The 17540-nt window shown below is 42.4% G+C and overlaps 1 protein-coding gene across 16 annotated transcripts in view; it reads right to left on the minus strand.

Annotated features, from left to right (window-relative positions):
• The window catches only part of LOC108927499 (voltage-dependent P/Q-type calcium channel subunit alpha-1A-like), a 120138-nt gene that overhangs the window by 47747 nt on the left and 54851 nt on the right, over positions 1-17540 (minus strand). For all 16 annotated transcript variants that reach the window (XM_018740836.2, XM_018740842.2, XM_018740835.2 and 13 more), the window contains 16 exons: positions 17174-17263; positions 16331-16534; positions 15388-15500; positions 15019-15131; positions 14572-14703; positions 14228-14300; positions 13430-13547; positions 13232-13299; positions 12801-12907; positions 9144-9276; positions 8329-9032; positions 7672-8060; positions 7256-7403; positions 6422-6551; positions 5525-5584; positions 4922-5028 (listed from right to left, as the gene is read on the minus strand). In XM_018740836.2, coding sequence (XP_018596352.1) covers positions 4922-5028; positions 5525-5584; positions 6422-6551; positions 7256-7403; positions 7672-8060; positions 8329-9032; positions 9144-9276; positions 12801-12907; positions 13232-13299; positions 13430-13547; positions 14228-14300; positions 14572-14703; positions 15019-15131; positions 15388-15500; positions 16331-16534; positions 17174-17263 — 2689 coding nt within the window. The remainder of the gene's footprint in view (positions 1-4921; positions 5029-5524; positions 5585-6421; positions 6552-7255; positions 7404-7671; positions 8061-8328; positions 9033-9143; positions 9277-12800; positions 12908-13231; positions 13300-13429; positions 13548-14227; positions 14301-14571; positions 14704-15018; positions 15132-15387; positions 15501-16330; positions 16535-17173; positions 17264-17540) is intronic.

Below are 17540 nucleotides of genomic sequence, written 5' to 3' on the forward strand. Positions count from 1 at the left end.
ACAAGCGAGAAGGAGGAGAGAAAGGAAAGAGAGAGAAAGGAAAGAAGGGGAAGGGGATTTGGCAGAGGAAAAACATTCATATAAGAGACAGACAAAGAAGGGAAAACAAAGGGCAAGGCCTGCATTTGGTTGAACCCCTTTCACCTTCATCTCCCCCACCCTTTGAATGCCACTTCTACCTGATTCCTAACACGCCTGCAGGTACAGTGCAAGGACACAGATGGAACCTGGCATTGGCAAATGTTTCAGGTCACTCTCTGAACCCCTGCATATCTCATAAACATCTAATCAAATCCTGCAAGCATCTGGTCTCTAACTTGACATCATGTGTTATATTATGACTTTCATGATTACGTATGCATCATAAATGATGGAAGAAACCAGTAAATCGGTACATCTGAAGCAGGATGTTTACCTTCCTGCTTTCTGTTGCCCTCTAAGAGCACTATGAAAATGTTTCCTTCGTGCCCGATTGACTCTGTGCTGTCCTGAGGAGACCCCATAGTTCAATCTGTGTTCCACTGTACCTGTACCTCGTCTTCAGGAAGCATTCCGACTCTCCCTTGCCCCGCTGCAGGCCTCGTCCTGCTGCGGGGGCCGGTGCTCACGAGACAGAAATACAGTGATACGTACACTAACGCGGCACAACGGTGACAGCATGTGGAGGTGGGGTTATGCCATGCAAGTGGAATGGGCTGAGGGGCAGCCCATGCGGGTGTGCACCCCTCGATGGCAAGAAACGGCTGGATCGGCCCAAGACCCAACTGCCTGTTGAGAGAGGTCTGCAACCCTGCCCACATCACACTATCTCCACAGTTATGTAAACACACACTGTACCACACGCTTAGCACACTCATCAGAGTCTGCGCGCTCCCATATGAGTCAGCACTTCTATAGTAGAACAAACACAGTACATCACAAGGACCGTGTCAACCAGCCACTCTGGCCTCTACTATAGAGTCCTGAAGACCTGGGTTCAACTGGGATATCAGGACTGAAATAAATGGAAATAAGAAACTGCTAATTGAATGTTAAAAATGATGGAATTACTGCCAACAATGAGTATTGTAACTGTGTATTGAGTAAATGGTTTGCACTTGAAACAGATTAATCTCAAATATGAGCAAGCTTTATTTAAGATGATTACCATGGATTGGGGTTTCTCTGTCTGTAGACTGTAAATCTCTGAATGTGTGACAGAGATGGTCACAGGGTACTTTTACCAGGATCTGGCCAGTTAATGGCTACCACGGGGTCCTTAAAAGCCCAGGTCTGCTGTGTCCTCATATGGAGGGACATGGAGTTTGTAAGCTCTGGGTCCAGAGGCTTACACTGGGTTGGTGAGCGGGAAAGTGTCACAGGGCCCCTAAAATCTGACCACTTACTCTGATCAACTCTAAAGTCATTCAGTCAAAGAACACACACAAACTCACACACACAGTCTTTATGTCCATTCACAAGCTCACAATTACTGCAGATTCAATTTAGCATAAACATGCTTTCACCTGCAATCCTACACATATTTATACTTTCAAAGATGAAAGTATTTAACAAATAAGAGCAGCCAATTTTATCAGATGGAAACATACCTTTAAAAATGTAATGTGCCACAGCCATATATACCTGTTGAGCACGTTCTAGTGTCCTGTTGAATAGTATTGCCTTGTTTGAGTAATACAATTTTCTAACTCATGTATTTCTTACATAAACATACTGTAACCCTAAATGACTATTCTCCTCTCTGTCTAAAAAGGATTTCAGAATTTAGACATTAGGCATGTATAGTCATACTATAAAAAAAAATCTCAATATTGTGAGGAATATTTTGATTCCGACAACAAAAGTTGAGTAGGTTTCAACAAGTTAATCTCATTTATGAACAGAACACAATATCCATGTCTGAGTACAAGACTATTGGTAAGAGTTTATTATATCTACAAATCTGTCTCAGTTTCAAGTCTGTTTGCCTGTGTATATCCTATCTACAAGTCTCTATTTTGGCTGGAAATATTCAACAACTCAGTTATTCTAGGTGACGCAGATAAGCAAGTCTGGTCCTCATGTTGGACCATATCTAGAAAGCACTTTACTTGAATAAGCCCATTATTTGTGTTTTCCATGATGATAGGCAAGTTAAGACGTAATAAGGTTAACAAGAATATGTGAATCAGCTGAATAAACTTTATACAGCATATAGATAAACCCAGAAACTGTAGGACAATGTTTTCCAGGTGCAACAACAAAGGCTGAAGTTACCACCCAAGAATGCTTGCCACTTTGAGAGTACACCCATTCTTATAAGCCCCATCTCCATGTAGCCCTGTCTTTGATAAGTGCCGTCTTCACTTGGACTTGCTTTCACCAGCTGGCATCAGACCCCTTTTTGACTATCAACTACAAGACCTTTCTTTCACTTGACCCTGCCTCTAAAAAGCTCCAGCTCCATCCAGCTCTACTACTAAACCTTTATTATGCCTGACCAGATCTCTTGCAAGCACCACCTTAATCTTGTTTCGCTTCAATCAAGCCGCACCTCCACCTGGCTCTATTTCAACCAAGTCTTGCCTGGTTGATGTACCCTTGCTTTTGAGCAGCATTCCAGCTCTTAGCAGATGAAGGGAGAGAGGGAGGGAGGGGTGTCTCCCAGGAGAACATGCTGGTAAAAGAAGCGCAGTGAAGTGATTTACATCTGCGAGTCACAAACCTATCAGCCCGCACGTATACGACATACTGAGGACTTTGATAGGTTTTTTTATATGCATCTATCTACTGTACAGCCATTCACATCTACAAACACACACATATATACCATGTTTATATACATATATGTACACCTTCCTCAGTCCTGTAGTCTCCAATCCTTTTCATTCGTCGATGAACACCCTGCTCAAGGGACTGGGTTAGTATTACAGATTTCAACACTGTCAAACATTCTGCATTGATAATACAAGTCAAATAAAGCAATTAAATACAGAGAACAAGGGCAACAGTATCCAGTGCTATTATATCTATTGATTTGGAAACAAATCAATATACCAACAAAGGTAATAAAAACAGCAGGTCGAGTTTCCAGTTTCAGACAGAAAATGGAAGCTAGCTCAAACCACACACATGCCGTCCATTTGTAAACATTTACTTGGCTTTGCTGCAGTGTCATATTGGAGTGAAGCCGTCTTATTGCTGCAGTCATAGAGCAGACTCGGCGAGTTACAAGATAATGGTTCCATTCCACAACTGTGATGTTACTGCCACTGGAGGTGAAAGCTGGCAGTGAAACACCACAGAACATTGGAATGGAATCACTGTTCAAAAACTCACTGAAGTCTACCTAGAGAGTTCTGTAATACATGGATTTGCATGATATTTATGAAAGAACATACACATTTTATTGTCACCCTTTACAGACTGGATAGATGTGTATGCCTGTGCCATTAATATAAGTGATGAGTATGCAAATATTTAGCAAATATTATTTATTTTTATTCATTTATCTGACACTTTCCACCAAAACGACTTAGAATGTTAATGTGTGAACTAAGATATTCAACAAGATTTACCTACTTACCGTGATACAACTGGGCAATTTTTGCTGCAGCAACTTGGATAGATACCTTGCTTAAGGATTATATAGCAGGAGCAGGGACTTGAACAAAGTTACTTCTAACTGCAGTACGAAAGGTATATGTATGTCATGTCGAGTACAGTATGTGTAAAGTGTTCTATATTTTCTGCATAAGAAAGCAATAACACCCAAGTGTTACATGTTGCACGTTAGTTTAATCCATGTATTACACATGGCACAACTGCCGCCAACTGGAATGGCTTGCATTTCTCCACACATAAGCCAGAGTGCAGGCATGCGCTGGACCTGAGGGACTGAGGAGGATGTCCACATACGCACGTACTCAGGCACACATATCCTGTTTCAGATGTCTGGACATCTAAGGAAAGAGAAATCATTCCGCCTTCAGAGTCTTGCCACCTCATTCACTCCTGTCCCCAACAGGCCCCGCCCTCGTTCAGAGCACCCTCTACCAAGCAGGCTTTCCAGGCCGTGCAGAGGAAAGTGGCTGAAATACCTGCTCCGCTGGGGGCCGTGGGCAGCTCGCTGCTCCTGAACTGCCTGGGCACTAAAGGGTTAAAGGTGCCTGGGGTCGTCACCCCCACGGAAATGAGCCACGGGTGGGCAATCGCTGACTTTGTGCAAACGGGGATGGGAAGACGAGGTCATGTTGAGGGATGGGACAGCAGTTGTGGCAGGGTACACTAGGGTGAAACTACTGCTGATGCTGAATGATTGACACATGGGGCTTGCTGTCAAGGGAAGTGGTGCTATGACCTGGTGTACAAAATTACTTATGAGCGAGAAAAAGAGAGACATAGTTGGGAAGCAACTGATAGTCTGGGCAGACGACCAACAGAAAAAAAGATGAAGAGACACAGGCTGAAACAGTGAATTGGGTAGTAAAATGTCTTGTCAGTCTGGTGACTTCTGGTGACTGAGCCGTTGATAGACCTGACACACAAAAGGCAGCAGCAAGAGAGGAACTCTGCAGTGGAGCTTCGGACTACCTTCAGCTACTCTACCTCGGTAGGTTGATGAGTTGCCTGAAAGTGCTGAGTATGTGGAAATGTGCATTTCATCATGAGGGATGATGGGTGGGAACAAATGTGTAAAAAATGTGAGAGGTGACTGGTTTGAGCAGGGGAACAGAGGAAGACAGTGAGCAGTTAGGACGACAGCTGATATGTCAGAGAAAATGAAAGAAACACAAGAGAGACAGAGATGCAGGACTGGCCCTCAGGGCTCCAGTGGTTATGCAGTGAGGCTGCACTGTGGCATTGTTCCAGCACGTGGTAGGCTGGGCAAGAGGCAGGCAGTGGGGTGTTAGGGCAGAGGGGTTTACGAGGGGACACTTACGTGAAGGCAAAGGCCACCAGGGCACCACTAACCACTATAAAGTCCAGGATGTTCCAAAGATCTCTGAAATAGGCACCCTGGTGCAGGAACAACCCTAGGACCACCATCTGGAACAAAAACACACACAACTTTAGTCTGTACATTACTCTATGTCACTTTAAAAGTCATACATGTCAAGGAGCACACCACAATGTATGGTGTGGCTCACTCAGACTTGACTCTCATACTGACATGACCCTTGACAAAATGACCTGCTTAGAATTTCACATAATGTCAGAGCAGCTAAAGCCACACACACACTTTCAGAACCACTTATCCCATACGGGGTCATGCAGAGCCAGAGCCTAACCCGGCAACACAGGGCGTAAGGCCAGGGACACACCCAGGACGGGACACCAGTCCACCAGGAGGCACCCCAAGCGGGACTCGAACCCCAGACCCACCCGAGAGGAGGACCTGGTCTAACCCACTGCGCCACCACGCCCCCCCAGCTAAAACCAATCGACTACATAATTCAAACAGTCTATTTCAAGGATATCAGTCAAACTGCAGAGAAACATTGCACAGCTCCACAAAATGGACTTAATGCTTAGAGTACCTTACCTTTATCAACATCTCAAATGTGAACACCCCTGTGAAGACATAGTCAAAATACCGCAAAACCTGAGGACACAGAATGACAGAGAGGTACAGAGCAGTGTTAAACAATGTCATGTTGAACCTAGTTAAGTTAAGTGCCAAACTTGAGCAGAGCTTCGAATACATGGGCCAAGCAAGAACAAAGGTGGAGACAAGGAACTTGGCCCATGTACTCGAAGCTCTGCTCAAGTTTGGCCTAACCCAGACAAGCATGAATGTAGCAATATGGACATGAGCACTCATTGCATTTTTCTTTGAGATGTACATTGCTTTAGGGTAAAGAATCAGCTAAATTAATAAAGATAAATGTAATTTAATGTAATTTTAGCAGGGTGAGAATGGCATGTTCATATGGAGAGGAGCGAGAGCAGTTTGGATAGACCTTCGCCCCAAATTAGGCTGGCAGGGGGAAAAAACTAAATACAGTTTGGTAAAAGTGTCATGGTGGACAAAAGAATCTGGTAAAAGAACAAATACAAATGTAAGCTAAACAAGCTAAAAACCATAATAAGCAAAAAAAAAAAAAAAAGGCTGTGCGGTCAAAAATCCACTTAAAGGAAAACGGAAATGTGAAAAAGACCCTTAGAGTTGAAACCTTGTGCTGATAAACACAGTACAGATAGCAATTGCAATCAGTTTTTTCTCTGATACAGTTGTCTTTTTACCTTACAGATGCACTTGCAGTATTTTCTTTCCTGTTCTTAAAGAGCGGGACTTTAAGACAGTTGGTTATGAGATCAAAACCCATAAACGAAAGCATTAAGGGTAGACTCAGTCCAGTTTAGAGATGAGACTGTCACGAAAAATGAAAGATGCAAGACAAGAAACAGCAAATGGACTGTGCTATGGGTAGCAGCTTACATTGTTCCTTGGTGAGTCTGACTGTATGGGGTCCTCTGCTGCTAGGGCGATGCTGCTCATGGCAATAACGGACAGGATGCACATCTCAAAATACCGCAGTGTCACTATGTAGTGGCACATCCTGCGGAACCTGACCACCAGAAGAAAAACATCATGCAAAGAGCTGGTGACCACAATGCTCCTAAATATTTTGCTAAGGTAAGCTCTACTTCACAAATCACAAATAAAGCTTTTTCTTGTTTCTGCATTAATTTTAATTCTGCATTGGCTAAAATATAACAAATGTTTTTCTAGTTTCTGCAGTCACTCTAATTGTACATCAGCCAAACTGGACTTCTTCGCTATAAAAGCATCCCCCATAGGCCCACTGTAATATGCCCAGGAGTGGTGAGCTCAACCATTGGAACTCAGACCCCCAGGGGTTTATTTTTCTCTAATCTCTTTGGCCTAGGACTTTCTTTAATTTTCTTCAGTTGTCATATGGTTTATTATGGTATGTTACATAATTAACCTTCCTTCTTCCTTTATTTTGTCTTCGCTTTGACTGTCAGTTCTTATGTGCCACCTTGTTGAGAAGCATGCTTTGTAAAAACAAATTGAAGACTTTAAAATATCATTTATATAATGACCCGATAAAAAGATAACAGATATTATCTTAAAATTTCCATGTCAGGATATTATATGATTAAAAACTGGCATTCTCTCAGCCTATTTTCTATGTTCATTGCTTATTTCAATACCTTCTTCAATGCCTTAATAAAACCCATTAAACACTCAGAAGCTGAATACTGACTAAGGTGGAAATTGTGACAGAGGATTTGTGGAGAGGCTCACGGATTGGTTGTGGACAGAATGAACATTGAGCTATATGGAGGCATGGGCTTGGGCCCGTCATCATCACCGCCTTTGTCAGTTTCCTCCTCTTCCTCTTTCTTTTCCTCATCCTTCTTAGGTGGTGGTTCTGTGTTGGCATTTTTGTTTACTGGTAGAGGAGGGGGCAGTAACAACAGAATAACAACTTAGTCATCCATGTATAATCACAGTATGCACAATCTTAGGTTTTTGTTCACCAAGAATATTTCTTGTAGAAATCTGATTAACAAGTTCCTTTTAATGTTGAGCACCATTCTTTTTCATATTATGCTTTTAAAATATATACTTTATTTGATATAAATGGTTAGATTTGTACTCATGGAAACATATTAATCCTATGTCACATGCAACTCTTCTACACAGGCCTATCATCTTACCCTGCAGAATTGCATTGCTGGAAGGGTAAACAGGGGGAATATCCACAGCAGTGTGCTCTGGCTTGCAGATGGTATTCCTGCCTGGTTCAATAAGGACAAAGCTGCTATCAGGGGCTCTCCCTGGATTGCCTCCGAGTGGCTTTGGGATGGAGAGTGGGCCTTTTTGCTCTCCAGCAACATTGCTGTTGTTGTTAGCTTTGGCGGGGCTTGGCAGTGGGGAGGAATTTTGGGGATCAGGACCAACAAGACTATGTGAGTCTGGGGACTGTGTGGCAAGCTTGCTGTTTTTAACATTATCCATGTCCTCACTCCTCTGACTGTCTTGCTGAGGTGGTCCCTGCTGGATAGGCCGGGTAGTGGACAGGTAAGGACCATTTCCCTGACCCTCTCTGTCAGAGGAGAACATGGGAGGGAAGGAGAGAATGACTTGTGAATACCAAGGATCAGGATGATGATTATTATCTCAACTTTTTAATTATTTACTCAATTTAATGGACACTTTTGTCTCATATAGCTTACAATTTTACTCAGTCAGCTGTATATTTCAGTAAAACCTGTCAGCTCTCAGGATTCAAACCTCAAATATCTTCCTCATAAATCCAGAGTCTCTATATTCATCTGACATGATCACCTTAGCATGTCCCCCTGTGTACTCACTTTCGGATTCGGTGCTGCCGCACTCTCTCCCTGTCCCTCCTCCCTTCATTGTCATAGATGGACTGGGAGCCATGGCGATGCCGTCTCTGCCTCCTCTCCACTCCATCCACATGGTCACAGTCCTCTTCTCCATCTGGTCCCTTACTCTTGTTTCCCACGCCTCCACCACGTGCCCGGTGCCTATTTCCCCGGCTGCGCCCACCTCCTTCCTCATCCTCAGGTGGCCTCCAATGCTGCCGGGGGTGACGGTGCTCTGACAGTGGCCCTCTCTCTCCACATGGAGACACACTGTGGCCCTCTCTTGTGGGGCCAGAGGTGTGCCTATGGGTCTGCCGGTGGTGCGAGGCCCGATCGCGTTCCTCCATGGAGTCTGCGTGGGTGAGTGACTGTTGACTGTGGCTATGGCTGTGACGTCTCCGCTGCTGGTCATCACAATCTGGCCTTTCATAGCATCGTGCTAAGCTGCTGCCACCACCACCACCACCACCACCACCTCCTCCTCCACTTACGCCCCAGTCGTGATGGCGTGCCTGTTTGGGAAGGAATTCCTCGGCCCGCTGCTGTCTGATCCTCTGCTCCTGCAATGCTGGATCACTGGGCCGGGTCTTGTTGGTGTTGTTGTTGCGGTTCTCCTGTGGGTCCACCACCAATGGCCGGTCCAGGTGGGTCTTAATGTCTGGGCGAATGTGACGTGAGTAGGCAACCTGAGCCCAAGAGGGTTGGGTGAAAGAGGGGGTATGGAATATTTCAGGTGTTACTCATCCTGACTAACAACCTGAAGCATCCTGTCCCATCACCATCCCAATTCTATTTACCTTCCAGTGGTCATCGGGATCCAGCTCATTGTACAGCGCCTCCCGGCTAGTCATGAGGTTCTGCCTCCGAATCTCGCTGGTGCGCTGTTCCCACACTGACTGGCTGGCTCTCTGATTCTTCTGCTGCTCTTTACTAAACGGAGTTAGGTAGTAGTTTTGAAAAGCAATGAGGAGAACAGAAGACCAAGGGAAAGAGAAAGAGATTGAAGGGAAAAGAGTGTTAGTTCCTACAAGGGAATTGTCAAAGATGATACAAAACAGTTGTAGGAGGGTGACTTCACATTACCTCGATTGCTGACACAGAGCTTTGGCAAGATGATGGACAAAAGCTAACAGCTGTTTTTCTCTCAAATCAGGAAGGCCCAATTTGAGCAAAGCCACAGAGCAGTAATAATGGGTGAATGATTGACAATGAAGTAGTGAGCATATAGGAGTGACAAAGGTCTCAGAGAAATGTCTGGGGATCAACAACAATGAATCAGTAGACTTCCAGCCCATCTGAAACCAGCAGAAACAGATAATTCAGCCTGAGAATCCCATGGTGCCAAACAGAATACAGTGCACCACAACAATAGCCCCTACTCAGCACAGCTAGAGCGCTACAATGAAGTGAGCAGGAGTCAAAAACCCAAAACAAAAGAGCAATTAAATGTGGAAAGAAACAATGAAAAATAGAAACAGAGAAAAAGAAAGGAAAAGGATCAGTAAATAAATAAATACCAGTCAGGAAAAGTCTCTGTGCTGTGGAGATGCTCAGTGTTTACTTTCACTCTGAGGAGGAAACAGGTGGAGTGAGATGATACAGTGGTCCACACAAATGTAACGACCATGCTGCTGACATGCTTCCAGGAGTATCTGCTCTCTTGTCTAATATGGCTCAGCACAAATCAACACCCTTTAACAGAGTACTGCCTGAAGAGTAATTTTTAACCATATTAACTTTTATTAGAATCTGTACCTGGAAATAAAGAGACAGAACACTAACACGTTTAAGCAGCACTGGAAAAATTTTCAAACTACCGGTGTAATCGTACAAAAAAAAGCCACCTGGAAACTCCAGTAGAGGCCAGCTTAGTCAAGCTGTGGTTTAAAATATAGACTTATAATTTCAAGGTTGCTGATTCCAGAAGGGGGTACATCGTTGTACCTTTAAGCAAAGTACTTGAACTGATGCAGTAAAAATCCAACAATATAAACTGATGCAAATGATGACCATGAAACAATATTTCAACAAACCTAGAGAGAGAAGCATAAAGGACTGTGTCAGTAGTACTTAATGCGTTTATTGCCAGACCTCTGAGGAGGACCCTGTCTGTAAATGTTTCATTTCTCTCAGAGGTTCTCCTCCATCGCTTGTCACACAAAAGGCAAGTTGTATTTACGACTATTTAAACTCTTATTTACATTAATTTATTTCTTTACATTTATATTATTTACTATGATGTTGGGACACAACACTGTCAGCATTTCAGAAACAATTTCTGGTGACTATGACATGAGAAAGAATACAAAACATTACTTCGAAACCGTGTTCTTCTCCATATGCCTTTTCAGCTCTGAAATGGCTCTGACATTTGGGAATATGAGTGTTACCATGACAGTCACCTGCTGCTGACTTAGTGCTTATACTTTAATTTTTTTAGGTAAGTATGGTTAGCTTTCAAGTAACTGGCTTCAACACGTTTTCCATTACTACACCATGGTTGGAGTTGAATTGTCATTCCCCAGCTCAGTGAGTATAGGGTAAGAGTAGGCTTTACTGAACTTCATGTTGCTTACAGTGATGCTACATGTCAGAGAAGTACATCACACCAGCGGTGCCTATAGCCAACCCACCACTTGCAATGCTGACAGCATAAAACACAGGGAAGGGGTCTTTAAATGTATCCATGGTTAAATGTGTTAATAAAGGGAATTTTATTGTATACGAATAAAATATATTCTAAAATATATCAAAAGATTATCACCAGCTAAGAAGAATTTTAAATGATGTAGAAACAAGCTTTTTCCTTGCATGCCAGTGGCCATAGTGTCTACTTTCTATTGCTTTTTCTTTTCCTTTCCTTTGCCTTATGTTATAAAGACAATGGACAGACAAATGCTTATGTAACTCACATTACATAAGTTTTAACTGAAAAATGGGAAATGAGAGTTTCTGTTATTCACATGTCGAAGCCACAACCCGGACCTACAGACACATCTGCATAATATCCTGAAGATCCTCCCCTATTTCAAATAAACCCCACGCAACTCCTGGTCCAAGCCATGGCGATATCCCACCTGCACTACTGCAATGCTCTCCTACCTGGCCTTTGGGCCTCTGCTATCACCTGTTACACCCCAACCAGTCTACTACACTCCTCAACTTCTGCCAGTGGTCCCAAGCATGAAAGGTCCAAAATGAAAAGTACAAAGGTTTTTGTTCTGGCTCTGATGTGGTGGAATTTTCTGCCCCTCTCACTTAGAACTGAGGAATATCTCTCTACATTTAAGAAGGATTTCAAAACTCACCTCTTCAGACTCCACCTATACCTCCAGACTTCTCCCCCTCTTAAGTGTATGATAAATGTGTACATGTTTAATAATTTTGTGATCAGAATTTTTTGAATAATGGCTAAACCCTTTATGCAGCTACCTGTGTGATATATATACTTGTTCATATGGTAGAATGTGACAAAATAACTGCACTTCAGAATCATGTGTCTGCATCCAAATCTCTCCTTCTGTTGATGTACTGAACTCACTGTATTCTTCTCTGAGATGTAGGTAGCTTTGGAGAAAACCATCTGCTAAATGAATCAATGTAAATGTACGTAAATGTATCATAAGAAGGATTCTCAGAAGCAGGTGTTTACTTTAAAACAGGTAAAACATTTTTGATCAGTTCAAGTGACCTGTATTTAGGAGTGACCTGAATTCAAGTAAATATGGAAATACACTGAAATTAGGTTGGCAGGAAAATGGATACTGTGGAGAAACTTTTACCATTTTCCCAGTATCTACAGCTAGGAGTTTACCAAAGCAGGTCTGGTTAAGTTTATTATGTGAGGCCACAGAGAGTTTCTTTAGATGAACAAGTCAAGTTACTGTTGTACTAGAGTGCAAATAGAATGTGAATTTGGACAAAACATATACTCAGTAAAAAAAAAATAAATAAAAACTATGTGTTTACAAAACCAAACTGGACAAATACTTAAGAAAACTGATTTTTAATGCTCTTCGTTCAAAGCCAACTTCAAACCAGATTCATATTTACAGTAAGAAAATTATTTCAGAAGTTGGCTCTCTATGAATGTTTGCTTTTCTCCTCTGATTTAACACTTCTCTAACATCTCATTCTCAAAGATAACATAACACTGATTCAGAAACTACTTGATTTTTAGATAATAAAGCTGCAGACAATACCAATGGCTGAGGACTTTAATGTTATATATTCTACCATCAAGATAACAAGTAACTGCAAGTGACTGATATGCAAACGCTCTCAACATCTGAGGCCAGCAAAGGATACTGACTTTTAAAACACTTATTGCATCATGTGAAGTATGGGATTTTTAGCACATCTGTTTCAAAATCCACCCACTATTTATTCCTGTGTTTAGCTATACTTATGAGATAGAGACATAAAACCTAAGGCAGAAACAAAGAGGGACTCACGCTGCGATGGAGAGGTTGGCTGCCGACAATGGGCTGACCTCTGCTACCTCCTTGGCTTTCTGAAGAGCTATCTTTTGGCTTGTGGCCTGCTCTTCCTCTTCTTCATCCTGAGAAACACAACAGACATGAGATAACTAACTACAGGTTTCCTGTGGGAATAAGACAAAATGGCAGGAAATCAAGTGTCAAAGTCTTCAAGGAAGTGGATTAAGCTCATTTAAGCCAGCCTTAAGAAGGGGGCGTTTTGCCAAACCTAACAGAAACAAACACAGTCTTCATTGTTTCATTTAAAAAACCAAACCATACACATCAATAACAACACAAAATTATGAAAAAGAAACAGAGAAAGAAAAACAAAGGTGGAAACACAACTGAAAACATACAATTGATTTTAAAGGCTCATTTAGAGAACAGGGAAATTCTTTGAGTACCTTGGTCAGCTCCTGCGCATTAGCTAGATTATCCACAGCAATGGCCAAGAACACATTCAATAAAGTGTCTGAGAAAAGCAGTTAAAGAACACACATATGTCTAAGAACACAAATTAAGTTGAGTCCTATGAAACTAACCCCTACACATGGAAATGGTAGTTTATACTTGAGTAAAACTCAGAGCTCTGAACAGGATACAATTTCCAAAGAGTGTAAGAACAATAAAGAAAATGGAGAAGATCATGCCTTTATTGACACCACCCTGAGACTGAATTCCATCATACATCACCACATTCCAGTCCTCTCCTGTCAAGATCTGTTGGAGGAGCAGAAGAGAAGTGAACTCACTAGCTCATTAAGTGGTGTAACAGCAGAAGACAACTGTTTCACTTCATAGATAGATAGATAGATAGATAGATAGATAGATAGGATGCAAATGCATGGGGTCATTTTACATTATTGCTTATTCAAAAAACTATTTTGAAAAGCAGGGTGCGGTGGTGCAGTGGCGCAGTGGGTTGGACCGGGTCCTGCTCTCTGGTAGGTCTGGGGTTTGAATCCTGCTTGGGGTGCCTTGTGATGGACTAGCATCCTGCCCTGGGTGTGCCCCCTCCCCCTCCTGCCTCATGTCCTATGTTGCTGGGTTAGGCTCTGGTTCCCTGTGACCCTGTATAGGACAAGTTGTTCAGAAAGTGTGTGTGTGTGTGTGTGTGTGTGTGTGTGTGTGTGTGTGTGTGTGTGTGTGTATTTTGAAAAGGTGGTGTTAAAAACACTGACCTTACTTATGTCTCTGAATGTGGACTTGTAACTTATTTGTTCTTTTATTAGAATAGTGGGCAAATTCCATTCCATTTTAGTATGAAATACACATGACTATTACTTGTGTTTACGTCATTACAAATTTTATTAAATATTTACAGGAAGAATTTACCTGCCAAGATATCACTTATAACTAAAAACTCTCTCTTCCCTCATCCCTCCTGCATTGTTTCTTACCTGAAACACAGTCATTATTGCTGCAGGAAAGGTATCAAAGTTGGTGGGAGGGGTTCCTGTATCGAAATTGAACCTGAGGCCAAAAGAAATTCAGAAAACAAATCAGGAAGGCAACAAGATTAATATTAAGATGGCAAGCATCTTAGGCTGTTATTTTTCATGGGCAGCAAGGCAATGAACAACAACAGATATCCCTGTGCTGTAACACTACAGACCGTAATCTACCAAAAACCTTCGCTATCAACCTTCAGAAGTGTCAGGTTGGGGTAGTGCCAGACGGGGCAGTCTGTGGAACAGCATTTGGGGTGGGAGCAGGGGGTAAGAGCTGCATATGTGGTACTGACTGGCCCCCGAAGAGCTGCATGCCCAGTAGAGCAAAGACTACAATGAAGAGGAAGAGCAGGAACAGCAGGCTAATGATGGACTTCATGGAGTTCAAGAGGGACACCACCAAATTCCGCAAGGAGGCCCAGTATCTGCAGAGGGATGGTGAACACATTTCAGATACCCACTCAAATGCAATAACTCTCATGAAAGAGTTCTTCTCTTACTGGCATACAGTAATGTGGCAATTCCTGTGTACTATTTTCATATAGTACTTTTTTTTTTTTAACCAAACATAAAGTTTGTTGAAATCAGTTTTAACTTTTTTTTTGGTGGTCAAAGATGTGTTATTCACCTCTTGCCTCACTTACACATCTCAGGATAAGACAGAGAGAAAGACAAGAGGCCCTCTCAGACAGAAACAAGAGGTTCAGTGATACAACGGCCAACAGGTGGGTGGAACTCACTTGGTCACTTTGAAGATCCTCAGCAGCCTGAGAGCTCGTAAAACACTGATCCCGAATGAGGTACCTGGTTTGATCATTGCCCAGACCACTTCAAATATACTGCCTACAATAACCTGACATACAAACAATACAAAATATGCCTTAATTGCACAACCAATACAACAAGCTTTATCCAGCATTGTACATTCTTGCATTCAGACTAATGTGGTCAAAATAACTATCACAGATCAATATTTTGCATTGAGATGGCAAAACTCTAAATTCCAAGTCTGTGTTTTAACTCTGTTTAGCATAAAAAGGGACAAAAAGAGGGATCTGACCATTTATATATAGTAATTTATTCAGAAAAATGCCCAGTAGGTCACTCACAGCGCAATCAAAACAGTTGAAGGAGGAGTGAAAATAAGGCCTTGTCCCCAGTCCATAGATCTTTATCAGCATCTCTGATATGAAGAGTCCCAAGAAGATGAACTCCGCATAGACTGAGTCAAGGAAAAAGGAATCGAAGGAACAAAACATGCAAAGAGGAAGACAATGCTGCACACACACACACACACACACACACACACACATTTTCTGAACCGCTTGTCCCATTCAGGGTCGCGGGGAGCCAGAGCCTAGCCTGGCAACACAGGGCATAGGGCTGGAGGGGGAGGGGACACACCCAGGACAGGACGCCAGTCTGTCGCAAGGCACCCCAAGCGGGACTCAAACCCCAGACCCACTGGAGAGCAGGACCCGGTCCAACCCACTGCACCACTGCCCCCCCCCCGGACAATGCTGCATTTCCTAAATAATCATTATTATTGGTAGTAAATGAATACTAAGCCAGTTATATTTTTATCTGTGTGCAAAATGAGTCAATCATACTGACAAAAACACTGAGCTGTACTTAACAGAGAAAGAAAAGCGAGGACCTACTTTGACTGAGAGTAGGGAGTTGAGAATCCTTAGTTGACAACAATAACTAAAATTACAGGTTGAATGCCTTATGAAAGGCATCAGTTTGGCAACTGATTAAAATGTATGACAACTGATTGGATTTGAAGCCCACAGTAAAACAGAAGGTATGGGTGTAGCACAAACCGCCAAGGACTACTTTCTGACTAAAGAACTTTAGTTTAATGAGTAAAGTCAAACAGTGTCAGCGATCTATGACTGAATTGGCTAAATCGCTCCAGTAAATAATCAGCTAAACTGCATGTGTGAATCGGTTGTTTTCTTTGGATAAAAATGACAGCTGAGTGACTAGAGCGGAAACTGGAGGTCTTGATTTGGATGCTGGGTATGGTGCCAGCTGGGCAATACTCACAGAGGAAGTCAGAGAGCAGCTCAGGTTGTTTGTAGTGCACGATGGCCACACACAATGTGTTGAGGCCCACCAGACTAAGCACAGTCCAATAGAAGGCCTGTGTCTTCACCATGTGGCGGATGAAGAAACGCAAGCGTCGCTCTTTTTTGCTGAAGCTGGAGCCTTCTTTGCCACTCTTGATGCTGGCGCGAGCGAATGGTGAGCCTGCAGGAGCAGGATACAGCAGGAGGAACCAGAAGCAGTAGAAGTGGAAAGGGAGAAACAAGACATAGACAGAAGCCTTGCTGTGGAAAAACCATGATCTGTATGTTCTTATCTGTGTTGCTTTAGGAAAAAACTAAATTCCAACCCAAATCGGATGAAATATATAACTGGATGTCACATCTGAGAGATGTACATTGCTATTTGAATGGTATGAAAATATAAAAAATTTAAAAAAAAACATCTTTTTAAAAGTAATGCCACCCACTTAATTTATTGTATAAAGTAGATTTATTGAACTTTTTGAAATCAAATTATCACTTGATCATCCAGTGTGTGGGAACATATTACTTGCTTTGACATACATAAGGGACTATTATTTTATGTACTACAGGCAAAAGTTTAACTACTTATTTAAAATGTATTGATTGATCCTCAGAGCATATTGGTCCACTTATTCTTTATGGCAAAGCATGTGAACAGGAGATGAAAGTTAGCAAAATGAGCCATAACAGAGGAAGAATAAGAGATTCTGAAGGAACTTTTATATGAAAGTCAAGGCTGACATAGTTTGATTGGTCTGTCATCATCATCCACCCGCTGTAACACTGTTCCCCTCTATAGGCCACCCCTTGTCCTCACCCACAGCCATGTCCCCTAGGTGATCCTCTCCTTCCTCAGGGTTCAGTAGGTCTGTTTTGCTTTTCTTGATTGTGGGTCTGCGTCGTGATCCTGTGTACAACATATGCATTGACTACCAAGAACTTCTTTTCCCTCACACAATCCTCTTGTCCTCAATCTTATCTCTCCCGACTCATTATGTACCCACTTGATTCCCTTTTCCACCACCTTTGATTTCCTCATGCAGAGCCCAACACATTCTGTCACAATCAAGCATACTAGCTCTGGAATATCTTTGAAAGGTACAGAAATGTGCAAATGTACAAAGAGAAAAAATACCATTAAGGATTAAAAATAAGAAAGAAAGAAAGAAAGAAAGAAAGAAAGA

The sequence above is a fragment of the Scleropages formosus genome, chromosome 20, assembly GCF_900964775.1.
Source record: "Scleropages formosus chromosome 20, fSclFor1.1, whole genome shotgun sequence".
Lineage (NCBI taxonomy): Eukaryota > Metazoa > Chordata > Actinopteri > Osteoglossiformes > Osteoglossidae > Scleropages > Scleropages formosus.